General features: G+C 38.3%; 3 protein-coding genes and 1 non-coding gene across 5 annotated transcripts; 3 read left to right on the forward strand and 1 right to left on the reverse strand.

Moving 5' to 3' along the window:
- The first annotated feature begins 388 nt into the window (after nt 1-388).
- Nucleotides 389-2,997, forward strand: LOC116010463 (glutamic acid-rich protein-like). The gene has a single exon (XM_031249884.1). It carries the CDS (start codon nt 599-601, stop codon nt 2,837-2,839), a length of 2,241 nt encoding a protein of 746 aa, XP_031105744.1. The 5' UTR covers nt 389-598; the 3' UTR covers nt 2,840-2,997.
- A 6,670-nt stretch (nt 2,998-9,667) lies between these two features.
- On the forward strand, nt 9,668-12,257 carry LOC116010404. The gene has a single exon (XM_031249803.1). It carries the CDS (start codon nt 9,848-9,850, stop codon nt 12,095-12,097), a length of 2,250 nt encoding a protein of 749 aa, XP_031105663.1. The 5' UTR covers nt 9,668-9,847; the 3' UTR covers nt 12,098-12,257.
- Nucleotides 12,258-13,384: 1,127 nt separating this feature from the next.
- Nucleotides 13,385-13,456, forward strand: TRNAS-UGA. Its single transcript has one exon. It is a non-coding gene; the product is annotated as a tRNA-Ser (tRNA).
- A 224-nt stretch (nt 13,457-13,680) lies between these two features.
- On the reverse strand, nt 13,681-14,993 carry LOC116011335. Of its 2 annotated transcripts, XR_004097007.1 has the most exons (3): nt 14,308-14,993; nt 13,878-14,215; nt 13,681-13,779 (listed from the first exon to the last, which is right to left on the reverse strand). XR_004097007.1 is itself a non-coding variant. In XM_031250884.1 (2 exons), exons 1-2 carry the CDS (start codon nt 14,776-14,778, stop codon nt 14,093-14,095), a joined length of 594 nt encoding a protein of 197 aa, XP_031106744.1. In that variant the 5' UTR covers nt 14,779-14,993; the 3' UTR covers nt 13,681-14,092. The 2 variants fall into 2 exon arrangements, 1 of the variants encoding a protein (XP_031106744.1); XM_031250884.1 differs by having other exon boundaries at nt 13,681-14,215.
- Between the last annotated feature and the right edge of the window lie 311 nt (nt 14,994-15,304).

Consider the following 15,304-nt stretch of genomic DNA (forward strand, 5'->3'; position numbering starts at 1 on the left):
TATACCAAATTTATATATTTAAAAACTACACTAAAAACACTATTAAACACACAAAAAAATTAAATTTAAAAATATGTAAAAAAAAATATTAAAAAAAATAAACAAAAAAATGAGTTAATTTGACCAATGAATAATAAGTAGGACAGATAAAATGTGACAGGGGCAATATTTTTTATTAACTTAGACGATACAACAAGCGAACTAGTATGTAACACTTTGTTACCATTCTAACTGAACGATGATAATGGAACTTGTGTTTAAAAGAAAAAAAAAATGATACAACAAGAAACTTTAGTCCATTATATAAGTTGCCCTAATAAATAAACAATGGTTACGTTAAGCAAAAGACAAACAGCATATTGTCATCTTCCCATTTACTCATCCCACTGGGCCCATCTCTTTCACAACACACGCACTCACTCTCTCTCTTCTCTGCATCTCTGTTTTCCTGCAAACCCCACCTTTTTCACAGAAAACCAATTCTCCTCTCCTCGCTTCAATTATCGTTCACCATTTGCACAGTCTCTATCAGTCTTTCAGCACTCAGACCCACTATCAAACAGTTGATGTGCAAAACAACAAGCTAAAATTTTACAGTATGGACTTGGATAGACCCCCCCATCACAGAACTCCAAGCGCAAGTACTACTACGACTACTAGTACCCCTACTGGTGAGCTCTTTGTTTGTTTCACATCTCGTCTTTCTTCTTCCTCTTCAATGAAGATTTCCAAATCTATACTCAGTCCGGGTCGGGCTCGAGACCCCTCCGTTTCTCTCTCAAATTCCCTTAGCCGGCGGCTACGCAGCAATGGCAGCATCAAGGCCGGTCAGGCTTCTCCCATGTTCCCTAGTTCGGCTAAGAAGCGCGGGTCGGGATTTGAGAATCCGGAGCCGTCTTCCCCGAAGGTTACTTGTATTGGGCAAGTCCGGGTGAAGACTAAGAAGAAGGTGAAGCATAGTAGAAGCTTGAGGAGAAGTGGGGATTTGAGTTTCAGGAAAGTGGAGCAAACGCAGGAAGGGATGAATCTGAGCGAGGAAAGGGAAAGGGATAGGCTGTGTCTCCAAAATCAAAGGAGTTCGAGCGTACATTATCAGCAACAAGAATGCAGCGTGCCTCATAGGAACCAGAGGTGGGTTCATTTGCCCTTGACCATTTGCGAGGCTCTTAGGGCCGAGTTTAGCTGCTTGTTTCCTTGCCGGTCTTCGTGTTTTTCGACGAACGAAAGGGAAAAACAGGAGAAAGGGAATGGATCTAGGGAGCGTGATCATAATGGGCAGCAGCAGGAACAGAGATCTTGTGGCGCCGTGTTCGCCAGATGGCTGGTGGCGTTGCAGGACGGGGAAGGAGGAAAAGGGAGGGAGATTGAGCTGGTGGTTGCAGGCGGAGACGACGATGAGGAGAGAATAGCGGGCAGACCCAGTACTACAATGAGGAGTTCAAGATCAAGAAGGCATGTGTTTGAAGATATTGAGTTCAAAGATGAAAGCTTTGTAGCACAGAAAGGTGATGGTGAAGAAGAAGCAGCAGAAGAGGAAGAGAAGGCAAGAGTGAGTATTTGCATTCCACCCAAGAACGCTTTGCTTTTGATGAGGTGTCGATCTGATCCTATGAAAATGGCCGCTCTCACTAATCGGTTTTGGGAAACACCTGCTGCTACAAAAAACGAGGATAGTGATGGCGATGGAGGTGAAGCCGAAGTAGAAATACAAAAAGGTGAAGCTAAATCTCAAGTACTAATGGAGAAAGAGTGCGAAGAAGTGGATGAACAGAATGTCGTTTCTTCAGTGAACCTTGAAGAAGAGAAAGAAGAGGACTCAGATGAAGAAACAACCATGGAAATGGAAGTTGTGAGTAGTGAGAAAGAAGAAGAAGAAGAAGAGGTGAAGGAGTTGGAGGTAGAGCATCAACAAGAAGATGAAGATTTTGAATCAGCTGATTTGCAGATAGATGAACAAAATACAGAAAATGTGGAAGCAGTTAACCTGATTTCAGAGGAAGAAGTAAGTATAACACCCCTCTCAACATCTTCACCAATAAACTCCCCCGAACAAGCAAGCTGTGAAACAGAGGAAAAGATAGCACCACTGCCCTTAGAAGCTTCAGTCCAAGAACAAGATGTAGAAATTGGAGATGTTGAAAATACTGAAGAAACCACCGGCCATGAATCCGAACAGGAGGAGGAAGATGAAGATGAAGAAGAAGAAGAAGAAGAATCAGACACAGAGATTGAGCACACAACATTAAAGGAAGAAGAAAAGACAAGTGAGGACGAAAATGTGAAAAAAGTGTGGAAGAAAGAAGAAGAAGAAGAAGAAGAAGAAGAAGTATTGCCAGAGTGTTTGCTGTTGATGATGTGTGAACCCAAGCTATCCATGGAGGTATCAAAGGAAACATGGGTGTGCAGTACGGATTTCATCAGATGGCTACCGGAGAGGCAACAACTCAAAGTAATCAAAACTGACGCTTCTGATCACTCCAAGAAAAGACTCTCCACGGATACCAAAAAATCATCATCAGCTACTACTAATCCTGCGCCGCCGCCGGAAAACAAGAACCACCACCTACTTCAGCCGCCGCGGTCGTCCTGCTCACTGCCGCCGAGGTCGTCCTGCTCTTTGCCGGCGGCCGCAGTTTCCGGCGTGTCCATGGCGAGTATGATAGAGCAGAAGCTGGTGAACGCCGTGGGATACGAGCCGTTTGTGCTAACCAGGTGCAAGTCGGAGCCGATGAGAACGGCGGCTAAGCTAGCGGCGGAGCCTTGTTTCTGGAAAAACAGGAAGCTGGAGCCGCATCGTCGCGCCACTTTCGGCTTCGGCGCCGCTGGTGTCGGCTTCTGACCCATCTGAGCTGTCAAAATGAAAGAGCACCTTTTACGGTGTGGTTTGTCGTACTGGTAATCTGTAGTCTTCTGTAGCGATTGGGTTTGTAAATTTTTTTAATTATTTTTTCACCGAATTGTGAGCATTAATAGTAATTTTCTTTAAACGTTTCTCAATTTTGTAGGTTTTTCCATCTTCACTTCCTCACACAAATAAACACATATAGCCACACGTCATTACAATACAATGAACTATGTTATTTGACATGTTTCTCAGCCTTTATATCAAAAGAGATCAATTGAAAGATTCTTGCAAGTTTATATCACTAACATCTAACATTCATATATAATGCAAGCTTAACCAGCTCGAGTAAACGTAGTCTTTATTAATCAGTTGAGTCACTATGATTTATTCATTCATAATTCTGTCAGTCTTTATTAATCAGTTGAGTCACTATGATTTACCTATTCATAATTCTGTCAGACCGAGGTGTTGGTACGTCTAGAGTGGATAAATTCACCTTTTTGTCACAAGCTTAACCAGAGTGGAATAATTTGGCTTCTTGACTACTTTATGATGGAGTAATAAAACCTTAGCCCAATGAACATTCATGGCATCAAGATATGAATATGATGGGATGGTCCATGTGCATGTGGTGAACCAAAAAGACTTGTCACCAAACCATTCAATTGCTTCCATGGGAACTTCACTTTTTAAGTCTAAGGTTTGGGCTTGTCTGCCTAAAGTATACTTTCTCCTCTTTCCTTTCATCCTTTATTAAATGCAAAGCAAAAAAAAAATGTTGCTTTTAGTATAATGTGTTATCTTTTATTTATTACTCTCAATATCAATGTTGGTCTTGTCCCTAGTCCAGTCAAGCTTTGGTATTCGACTCTTGGTCAAGCTCTTTCCTCTTCCAGTAACCCATGTCCCATTAACAATAAAGTCTTTAACTTTCTCATCATTGCTTTGTTTTATCTTTATTAATTATTAACCATTAATATTATTGAAAATGATTATTTGTAAGACTTCATGTGTCAATTCATATTAATTGGCACACATGATGATGACATGGTGTTTCAGAAAAACCTAATCCTATCTCTAATTCTATGAGTATAACATTACACATTGTTTTTTAAAAATGTATTTAAAGTTTTCTATTTATATTGGCACCATAAAATTCCTCATTATTTCTTCTACCCCTCTTCAAACAATTGAAGAACAAACTGCAAATTATTATACCATGGACAAGATAGATCACTAATATAAAGTTCATTTATAGTACACTGCATGTTCATTTTTATTATATTAAATGTTTTTTTTTTGTATACTGAAAGTTCATTATTTTTTGTATACAATATGACAAAGAAACCGACTCTCAGGCTAAGCTATGAGTAGTCTGATCCCCAGATCGCCTAATAAACCTGATGAAAATGTGATTAAAGTTCATGAATAAGCAAATTAAAGGAAGAGTCCCCAGAATTTTTGTTGAGAGAGTGAATAATTTCCACCTCAATAAAGTCATAATTTTTTTCTTTAGCCAGCTTAAAGCCTCACGAATAGCCATAGTTTCTGCTTCGTTGCAGTTGAAAATTTCACGCCATGGTAGATTTTTCGCCGCAATTAACTCCCCACTTGCATTTCTAAGCACGAAGTCGAAGCCCATTTTGCCTGTATCATTATGCACTTATGCACTTTTGCATCAACATTGGGCTTGAGCCATCCTTGTTGGGGTTCTTCACCAGGACTAGAAGATTTGGGTCTACCTTGCAAGGTGAATCCTGGTCTAAAAAACACAATTTACATACTGAATATTTACATAATTTGAATTGTGAACATTCAATATGTAAATTGTGAACATTAAGTATGTAAATTATAATAGGTCCATCTTATCAGATGAACCTAAATCCATGGTATAACTATTGCCCGTCCGTTGCAATCGAAGGGTCGGAAGACATGAAAAATTCCATACGAGAAATGCCATAGTGTAGATTAAACATTGCTTCATGCGAATGGAATTGAACCTATACGTGACAAAACATCATAAGCATGCAACATTTTGGATAAAGCTATTTAATTGGGTACATTTAATTTGTCAAAGCTTGCATGCATGCATCCAGCCAATTTGTTACGTGGAAAAGCTTGGGCCAATTCAATAATGAATTGAATGTCATGGAAACTTTAATGCTCAAAAATGATTTCCAAAATCAATCATTTCAAAGGCACATCTTCAAACATGCATGCATATTGAATTGGCGTGATGAGAACATACATAAATAAGCAATAATGCCTTAATATCATCAGAACGTACACCATAGCTAAATTTCAAGGCTTCATCTATCTATCTGTATCGCAGTAACCAATTCAAGTTGGATCTGGGCCACCAATTGAAGACAGAGGAGCCTGTTACGTTACTCGTGCAAACACGCGTGAAGCAGCAAATCAAGATAGCATTAATAGAAAAATGTTTTTGCAGAGCAATGAAGATATGAGGAATATAATTTGGAAAGGTACACGTGGTTGCTTGGCATAATAAACTTGCTTCAACATATATTTGCAAACTAATAATTGGGTTTGTCGAATGGCTGAACCCATGCCGTGGAGGAACCGTCGGGCATGGTCCGATACATTTTTGCTGTCAATTAATTAATCGCATTAACGAAGTTTCCTTAACAGCATGTACAAAGAAAGAAGTCCAAAAAACAAACAAACAAAGGAATATGTAACAAACAAAAATAAGCAATCAAAATAGAACTCCTTTAACAAATAGGTCATTCTTAAGGTGCAATTGTGATGTGATGCTCTAATTTATGCTCTCCCATCAAGATATAATTATAACAAGGAAACATGTAATTTAATCTTTTAATAACACCCATCAACAATATAATATAAACTACAAATGCAAGATATGAAATCCAAATATATATTTCAATAAGAATTTAAAGAACTAGGCACATGCGTTTGTAACACTTTATACTCAAAAATTCCAAAGTAAATTTATTCAGGCATGACTACTTAACATAATCTTTAATACATAAGCTAATGAAGGAAAAATACAACAAACAACAAATTAAAGGGTTTTTTTTTTTGTTTTTTTTTTAAGGTAAGAGATTCTCCCAAAAAGTGATGTTCTCCTAAATCCAACCCTTATGCCATGCCATGGACTAGGTTTTACACTGCAGTGGACCCTAGTGCATATGTATGTGCCTTATGTTGTAAATTTTTATGTCGTGTTTTATGAAATTATGTACTTTAAAAGTATGAATTTTGTAATTGAAACAAATTAGTCTTGTGAAATTTTATGCCTATAAATATAAATTATGTACCTAAATCAGAATTGAAAAAATAGTAAATATATAACATGTGCATGTGCCTTGTCTTGTTATTTTTTATGTCTTATGTTATGAAATTTTGAACCTTGTCGTTTTGATCGAAGGTCTATAATGCTATGTGGGCATGATCCATGATATAAATTGCTTTAAATCCCAAGTAGGAATATCAATTGTGTTAGTTATTAATTTCGGGCTAACCCTATCAGACTTATTGTTTTTTTTTTCCAGAGTTTTAAATTATTGGCCCAAGGCTCATAGGCTCAACTAAGCAGTTAATGTTAATACACTAGAACATCTGAACATTTACATAAATATGACGTATTGTAACTATTTAATTAAATAATAATTAATTATAACATTACTTTAAATGACGTTAGGGTTTAGGGTAAAAGGCTTGTAGACTGTGGTGTATAAATTAATATGGCAATTAAGTAATGAAGCACTAATTACTTTATCAGAGTCACCCCATGAAGAAGATGCGTTGCTTTCTATGTTGTGGGTGGAAGCATCTAACTAGGCGCTTGTGGAACCAGAATATTCAAACCCATTCTCATTAATAGCGCGTGGCATTCCAACCCCCTCAAAGATGCGAGCGACCGTTGGTCTCACGCTCAACATTGGCGCGCGAGGCTTAGATGTCATTTTTTACGGCCACTTTGCGGTGTGTCGAAGTCACGTGCACTCTTGGATAGATTATTATTATTATTATTATTATTATTATTATTATTATTATTTATCAAACAAAGAAATAAATCTATTTACGAAAATGTTATTTTATTCCCAATTTATTTTCTATTGATAATGTACTTAGTACATAACTTAATTGATTAACTGATTTAAAATAATTTTATAAATTTTATTTTGTTAATAGTTATAGGGTGCATCTGAAAGCGCTTATAAATCACTGTAGACCAGATATACCACTTGTCTTAGGTGACAAGAACTCTTTTTTTTTTTTTTTAAATAAGCATTTATGATTTTTTACAATGTAGTATTTGTTACATTATATATACATTCTCAGACATTTTCAGCCCAAAGATTCTATCCTACCACCAGAATTCAAACCTATGATACCTATTTAGAATACCAATCAGAATGTCATATCACTACATGTAGTTGGCTTGACAAGAAGTCACGAATAAATATTTGTATTTGAAGTGATAATCTGTTTAAGTGTATTAAGATGGGTCTCTTTCTCCGTGATCTGGCCACGTTGATGGTGGGATTTTGAGCATATGTCAGTGTCTGAAATTAGGGATAATGCTGCTTTAATGGCTCTATCATATCATTTTCATTCTCGCATTGACATAACAATAGTTCTGCTAGTTTCTGTTAGTCTAGTTGGCTTGTGTTTTTGGCCACCATCCCATGTGCCTTGTACCCATAAACACCCCAATTGTCCATCCCATCCCATCCCAACCCATTATATTCTATCCACATAATCACCATATGCCAGATTCAATGCCAACCATAATCAATTTATGAAATCAAAACATTAACACTCATATCATTATTCATTTTCTTTTAATTTGGACAATAGCATTTGTCCTTTCACACCAAATCACAATTTTAAGTTTTCAATACACATTATGAAATTACTTGTGGACTTGACATATATTGTAGTATAATGCAATTCTAAAGATATATGGTATATATATTTTTGGGAAAATAATTGTAGCTTGAAGAGATGATAAGATGTGATGATATGTAGATTAAAGAAGACAATAATAATGTGACAGTCAATGATTTGGGTGTACTTGAAATGGCAATGGAGACAGGAAGTAAAGAAATTAGTTGGATTTAATGGCACCAATAATTCCAGGGAATTAAAGGAACTTACATATGGTGTATCTCTCACAACTTATTCATGATTGACAGGACCAAATAAAAGCCCAAGTAACTGCATAGAATCCATGGACAGGCTCATCATAGTATTTGAGTGTTACTAAAGATATAAATTTTTTTTTTTAAAATATCTTTGAATATCTGTATTACTTTGAGGTTTATTCAAATTCAATATGATTCTTTTTCATTAAGTCTAGTTAAAGTGTCAAACTATATTCTCTTTTGCATGTGTATTAGTACATGTACATTAGGTGTCTCTTGATAATTAAGTTTTGTCTCTAATAATGTAATGTCTGTTGAGATCGTGATATAAAATGATAAGTCTCTAAACGCATGACATCATAAGAGTCTTCGACAGTCGTGTCCTTTTATCACAATAAATTTGTATTTCTTATGTTAATTTCACATTCATCAACAAAATAAATTTTACATGAATAATATTTATGAACTCCGTCAATTCAAAAGAAAAAAATAATAATAAAATTTTACAAATGCATTTTATATATTTCATGATGATTTACTAATCAAGTATCATCTAATCGAGTTTAAATATTGGGCACAAATTTTCGCGCAAAACGCATAGAAAAAACTAGTACAATGATAAGTCTTTAAACGCATGACATCATAAGAGTCTTCGACTAGATGAGAAATTAGCTGAGGTTGACTCATCTTCTTCATAATACTTCACTTCTCAATTGCACTAATTTAAATTATAGTATTTGAATATAATTTGTTGTAGTTGAAGTTGCAAGTTGCAACCATATATATATATATTTCTTCTTCTTTTTAATTTCATGCAAATGACTATTCATATTTGTCATTACGTCATCATTAGATTTTAACAGATATGATGAATTTAACAGATATTTGTCATTATTTCAGAGTGGCTACCAACGACCACTTTGAAGCGCCCTAGTAGGCATGTGTTTCCCACGCACTCACTGGGACGCACAGTGCGCTCCAAGCGCTCCTTCTAATGTTTTTTTTACTACTCCAAAAACCTATTGGAGATGTTCTAAGGAATGATGCAAAGGGTTTGACAATTATTAGTACCTGGCCAATAACAAATGTGAAGGACTTGTCACTTGACATCTAATCACGGATAGATGTAAAAGACTTGCACATAACACATAATTCAGATTAGGCACAAAGATACTCAATCAAAGATAAGCGTCCCAGAATCTTAGATGACAGATCATTTGATTGTGCTTAAGTCCTTCATGATTATATCCAAAGTATATTATATTTTTGAATTGGGACTCCAAAACCAAGTTTGTACTAAACCTGGCATGTTCCAAACATGTTTTGGTTCCATTTGATTATATAACAAAAGTCTGACAATAAAACACAACAAATTGCAACTATAATCATAATTTACGGCATGCATGTTTAATGAAATCATATATTTATGTTTTATCTCCATTTGGTCCGTTGATCCAACAGTAGGTCTGTATTAGGCACTAGGCAGGTTGCCAAACGCCACGCTGTAGATCGCGATAGATGAAGTTACAATTTTACCCCTAAACCCTACCCCTCTTGTGAGCTAAAGACAAACAGCATATCGTCATCTTCTTCCCATTTACTCATCCTCCTCGTGGGCCACTGGGCCCATTCTCTTCCATCTCTTTCACTCCACACAACATAGGCACTCATTCTATCTAATATCTATCTTCTCTGCAAACAAGAACAGCAAACCCCACATTTTTTTTTAACAGAACCCAATTCTCATCGCTTCAATTATCGTTCACCATTTGCAAATTGCACAGTCCCTCGCAGTCTTTCAGACCCACTATCAAACATTTCATGGGAAAGGGAAAGGGAAAAAGACTGAGGTGAAATTTTTTACAGTATGGACTTGGATAGACCGCATCACAGTCACAGAACTCCAAGCACAAGTACTAGTGGGGAGCTCTTTGTTTGTTTCACTTCTCGTCTTTCTTCTTCTTCCTCTTCAATGAAGATTTCCAAATCTATACTCAGTCCGGGTCGGGCTCGAGACCCCTCCGTTTCTCTCTCCACTTCGCTTAGCCGGCGGCTACGCAGCAATGGCAGCATCAAGGCCGGTCAGGCTTCTCCCATGTTCCCTAATTCGGCTAAGAAGCGCGGGTCGGGTTTTGAGAATCCCGAGCCGTCTTCCCCGAAGGTTACTTGCATTGGGCAAGTCCGGGTGAAGACTAAGAAGAAGGTGAAGCATAACAGAAGCTTGTCGAAGAGGAGAAGTGGGGATTTGAGTTTCAGGAAATTAGAGCAAGCCCAGGAAGGAATGAATCTGAGCGAGGAAAGGGATAGGCTTTGTCTCCAAAACCAGAGGAGTTCGAGCGTCCATTATCAGCAACAAGAATGCAGCGTGCCTCATAGGAACCAGAGGTGGGTTCATTTGCCTTTGACCATTTGCGAGGCTCTTAGGGCGTTTGGGGCCGAGTTTAGCTGCCTGTTTCCCTGCCGGTCTTCCTGTTTTTCCACCAAACAGGAGAAAGGGAATGGATCTAGGGAGCGTGATCATAATGGGCAACAGCAGGAACAGAGATCTTGTGGCGCCGTGTTTGCGAGATGGCTGGTGGCGTTGCAGGACGGGGAAGGAGGAAAAGGGAGGGAGATTGAGCTGGTGGTGGCAGGCGGAGACGATGAGGAGAGAATAGCGGGCAGACCCAGTACTACAATGAGGAGTTCGAGATCAAGAAGGCATGTGTTTGAGGATATTGAGTTCAAAGATGAAAGCTTTCAAGCACATAGAGTTGATGGTGAAGAAGCAGCAGAAGAGGAAGAGAAGGCAAGAGTGAGTATTTGTATTCCACCCAAGAACGCTTTGCTTTTGATGAGGTGTCGATCTGATCCTATGAAAATGGCCGCTCTCACTAATCGGTTTTGGGAAACACCTGCTCCTACAAAAGACGAGGAAAGTGATGGTGACGGTCCTGATGGAGATGAAGCCGCAGAGGAACAGCAAGTAGAGATACAAAACGGTGAATCTAAATCTGTAGTCATGGAGAAAGATTGTGACGAAGAAGTGGCTGAACAGAATGTCGTTTCTTCAGTTAACCTTGAAGAAGAGAAAGAAGAGGACCCAGGAGAAGAAGAAACAACCATGGAATTGGAAGTTGTGAGTAATGACCAAGAAGAAGCTGAAGTAAAGCCAGAAGAAGAAGAAGAGGCGAAGGAGTTGGAGCTAGAGAATCAACAAGAAGATTCAGATTTGGTATCAGCTGATTCGCAGATAGATCAACAAAATACAGAAAATGTGGAACCAGATAACCCGATTTCAGAGCAAGAAGTAGGAGAGGAAGAAGGAAGTATGACACCCCTCTCAACATCTTCACCAATAAACTCCCCAGAACGAGCAAGCTGTGAAACAGAGGAAAAGATAGCATCTCTACCCTTAGAAGCTTCGGTCCAAGAAGAAGATGCAGAAATTGGAGATGATGAAGACACTGAAGAATCCGAAGAGGAAGATGACGAAAAGGAGGAAGAAGAAGAAGAATCAGAATCAGAGTCAGACACAGAGATTGAGAACACAACATTGAAGGAAGAACTGGAAAAAGAAGAGGCAAGTGAGGATGAAAGTGTGAAAAAAGTGTCGAAGAAAGATGTATTGCCAGAGTGTTTGCTGTTAATGATGTGTGAACCCAAGCTATCTATGGAAGTATCAAAGGAAACATGGGTGTGCAGTACGGATTTCATCAGATGGCTACCGGAGAGGCAACAACTCAAAGTAACCAAAACTGACGCCTCTGATGACTCCAAGAAAAGACTCTCTACGGATACCAAAAAATCCTCATCAGCTACTACTAATCCTGCGCCGCCGCCGGACAAAAAGAACCACCACCTACTTCAGCCGCCACGGTCGTCGTGCTCACTGCCGCCGAGGTCGTCCTGCTCTTTACCGGCGGCAGCAGTTTCCGGCGTGTCCATGGCGAGTATGATAGAGCAGAAGCTGGTGAACGCCGTGGGATACGAGCCGTTTGTGCTAACCAGGTGTAAGTCGGAGCCGATGAGAACGGCGGCTAAGCTAGCGGCGGAGCCTTGTTTCTGGAAAAACAGGAAGCTGGAGCCGCATCGTCGCGCCACATTCGGGTTCGGCGCCGCTGGTGTCGGCTTCTGACCCATCTGAGCTGTCAAAATGAAAGAGCACCTTTACGGTGTGGTTTGTCGTATTGGTAACTGTAGTCTTCCCTACCAATTAGCCGTTTGTAAATTTCCTTTTAATTATTTTTTTCAACCAATTCTGAGCATTAATAGTAATTTTCCGCTTTTGACCTTTCTCTGTACGGGTGGTAATATTTTGCCTGAAACAAATACAGTCAAATCGTTCTAACGACTAACGTTCACAACTAACGACACAAACGTGTAACTCTAACATTAAAGTTTAAAGAAGAGAGTTCATGGTCACTCACGCCAACTAAGTTGATTAGTAACAGAATATTATTATCCCGAACTCCGAAACCATTCCAATGGGATTGCTTGCATGTTTGATGTGGAAACGAACGTGGACTTATTTCCAGTGACTAAAAAGGCGGAAATGTTGGGGTGGAACAAAGATAATGATATCTTTAACGTTATTGTACTAGATTGTTTAATAATTTTTTAGATAGGTGTTGATGAATAAGCGTGGGCGTGCAATTTCCAAGGGAGGGTAGGGGGGAACAATGTTTTGTTTGGCAGAGATTCGAGGGGAGGGCAAGATAAGATCGTCTTTCCCAATTTACTGACTTTGAGGCTTTTTAGTATTTTAGGGGATTTATTAAAAAGAAGAGGAAAAGGGCGAAATCTAAGGAAAGTGATAAAAGTTGGTTTTGTACCCTTTGGTCACAGACATGGTAGGGAACTGTGTTTAAACTCTCTGCTTTTGTATGTCCACTTATTATTGCCAGGTTTCACATGCAACATACATATTACATAGTACATACCATACATACATACGTACGCATCGCATTATAATACAAAATGTAGGTCCAAAAAGTATCATTTAACTACTATGTTTTTTGGAAACCTAACTTGAACAAAACTATTTATCATGTACGGTGTACCTACTACTACTATGTTCTATGATCCATTCTACCTGCCAAGAATAACTGCAATCCAGCTTTCCTTTACCAATGTTATTGGACCCTATTGGGCTAACTGCATCATATACTTGTTGGGCTCAATATACATATAATGTATTTTTAATATATTAAAAATTATATTAAATTTATGATCCACAATAATTTCAGGGAAAGAAGGGGACAAACTAAAGGGAGGGTGTTAGTGATAGGGGACACATAGCCCAACTTGTTAACAACAACACATCACAAAAACAGGCCGGGATACAACTTGTAGGAGTAGTGGTGCAATGGAGGCATGCATGGATACAGTTTGACATATCAGTACCAATCCACAGACACACCCAGCCCTTATAGCTCAGTGGTAGAGCGTCAGTCTTGAAAACTGAAGGTCTGTAGTTCGATCCTGCATGGGGGCACAACACTTAATCGATCAGATTGATCTTACAAAATATGTAACTCTCAACAGATATTTTGTTGATTGGCCCCGAGAGAGAGGGGAGGATTTTTTGGAATCACTATTAGTCTGATCTGTTACTCTATCCATTTAGCCTTGCTATACTTGTAAAAATTTGTAACATGAAACATACAGATACAGAGTAATAATTAATTCATAAACCCAAAATAAAATAATTCCAAACTATTGAGAAAGAGGATATATATAGTTCAAAAACCAATAATGTTTTCATGGACAGTGGCAAATGTTGAATTTGTACAACATCAAATGCTCCAAAGAGTTGTCCTGTATGAACACACATTAAACCAAGACATCGTGTACGTTAATGTTTACGGGACAGAGATTAGATCATCGTTAATGCTGAGAGTTAAGATGTAACATACAGTTTGATTAATTAGCATTCCTGGCGCACGTTTGATGCCACGGCTCTGGCCCAGAATTTGATCTGTGCTTTCATGATTTCTGAAATGGAGTTGGAGGAGTGCCACAACTCTTAGCCAGCTCTGAACAATTTCCTCTTCTTACCACATTATTTTCTTCATCTCTCTCTTGCAACTTCAAACTCATCAACCTCTGATTCAACCCTTCTGTCCTATTATCATAAACGCTCTTTCTTCCCATCGTTACCTTTCCTTGGTTTTATCTCTTCATAGTCACACCCTGTAATCTTGCTATTTGTCTGTTTTGGTACAATAGAAATGCTACAGCTTCTTCTCAGACCCTGCAAATTAAATAAGATCGATCGAGTACATGCTTATAAACAATGGATGGAACATATATGTTTTTGTTTTGTTTTGTTTTGTTTTATGGTACCTTAACAGAGGGAAGCGGAGGTTGAACTCTTGCATGGTTTAAAGATGCTTGTCTGATCAATTTCCCCATACAAAATTCGCTTTCCTCATCATCGTCTTCTTCAAATTCTTCCTTTTCTGCAAAACTTGGCAGGGATGATAGTGCCCTTGACAGATGACGACCGCACTGCATTATTTGCTGCTTCTTCATTGTACTATAGATTCTAGTTGATGATTCTTTGTTTGTTGGCATTGAAGTTGTCTTCATTAGAGCTGGACCTGCCCGAGTTAGTGTACCTTCTGGGATTTTCTTGATTGATGAATAAGTTTGTTCCATGGATTTCTCAGCTACTAAATTCATGCCTATGATACTGTTTGAGGTAGAAGGACAAGGCGGATGAGAATGACGTCTCATATTGAACATTCTTGATTTCCCATGAAGCGAGTTCCCGAAGAACCAAGTTTCCTCCCTGCCATCATCAACAAGATCCATATATAGTTGCAGCAGCAAGATTTCATCCTCTGATCTCAGCTTATATGAATGTGCAGTGTGTGTCTGTATATCTAGTAATGACACTGATGTGGGGCTGTGATTAGATTAAATCGAGAGACCATGTGGGGGGAGATGGATGTCATGTACTCCCAACACTGTTACAGATTTAATGCAGTGTGGGCAGCACAACATTCATCCATCAAAGGAAAACAAAGACAAAGATATATGAATTATTTTGTGTGTATATAATATATATATATATATATATATATATATATATATATATATATAGAGAGAGAGAGAGAGAGAGAGAGAAGGAGGTGTATGTAACTATGTATGCATTTAATTGGAAATTGGAAGGAGGTGAAGGGTATGAGGCAATGCCAGCATATGCCCATGTGATGGGGCTGTTGAAAAACAGTGTGTTAGAGACGACAGCAAATTCACTAAAATATTATTTTTGTTGCTTCCTAGCTAGTAAGTATGTATTTTCAAAAAGAAAAAAAAAAAAAAAAAAAAAAAAAAA

The sequence above is a fragment of the Ipomoea triloba genome, chromosome 2 (assembly GCF_003576645.1).
Source record: "Ipomoea triloba cultivar NCNSP0323 chromosome 2, ASM357664v1".
Classification (NCBI taxonomy): domain Eukaryota; kingdom Viridiplantae; phylum Streptophyta; class Magnoliopsida; order Solanales; family Convolvulaceae; genus Ipomoea; species Ipomoea triloba.

Excerpts from the sequence above, each read along its gene's own strand:
- LOC116010463 (XM_031249884.1), top strand. The coding sequence starts at position 599 with ATGGACTTGGATAGACCCCCCCATCACAGAACTCCAAGCGCAAGTACT.
- LOC116010404 (XM_031249803.1), top strand. The coding sequence starts at position 9,848 with ATGGACTTGGATAGACCGCATCACAGTCACAGAACTCCAAGCACAAGT.
- LOC116011335 (XM_031250884.1), bottom strand. The coding sequence starts at position 14,778 with ATGGATCTTGTTGATGATGGCAGGGAGGAAACTTGGTTCTTCGGGAAC. Across the intron at positions 14,216-14,307 it reads CTCCGCTTCCCTCTGTTAAG|GGTCTGAGAAGAAGCTGTAG; the intron begins GTACCATAAAAC and ends TTTAATTTGCAG.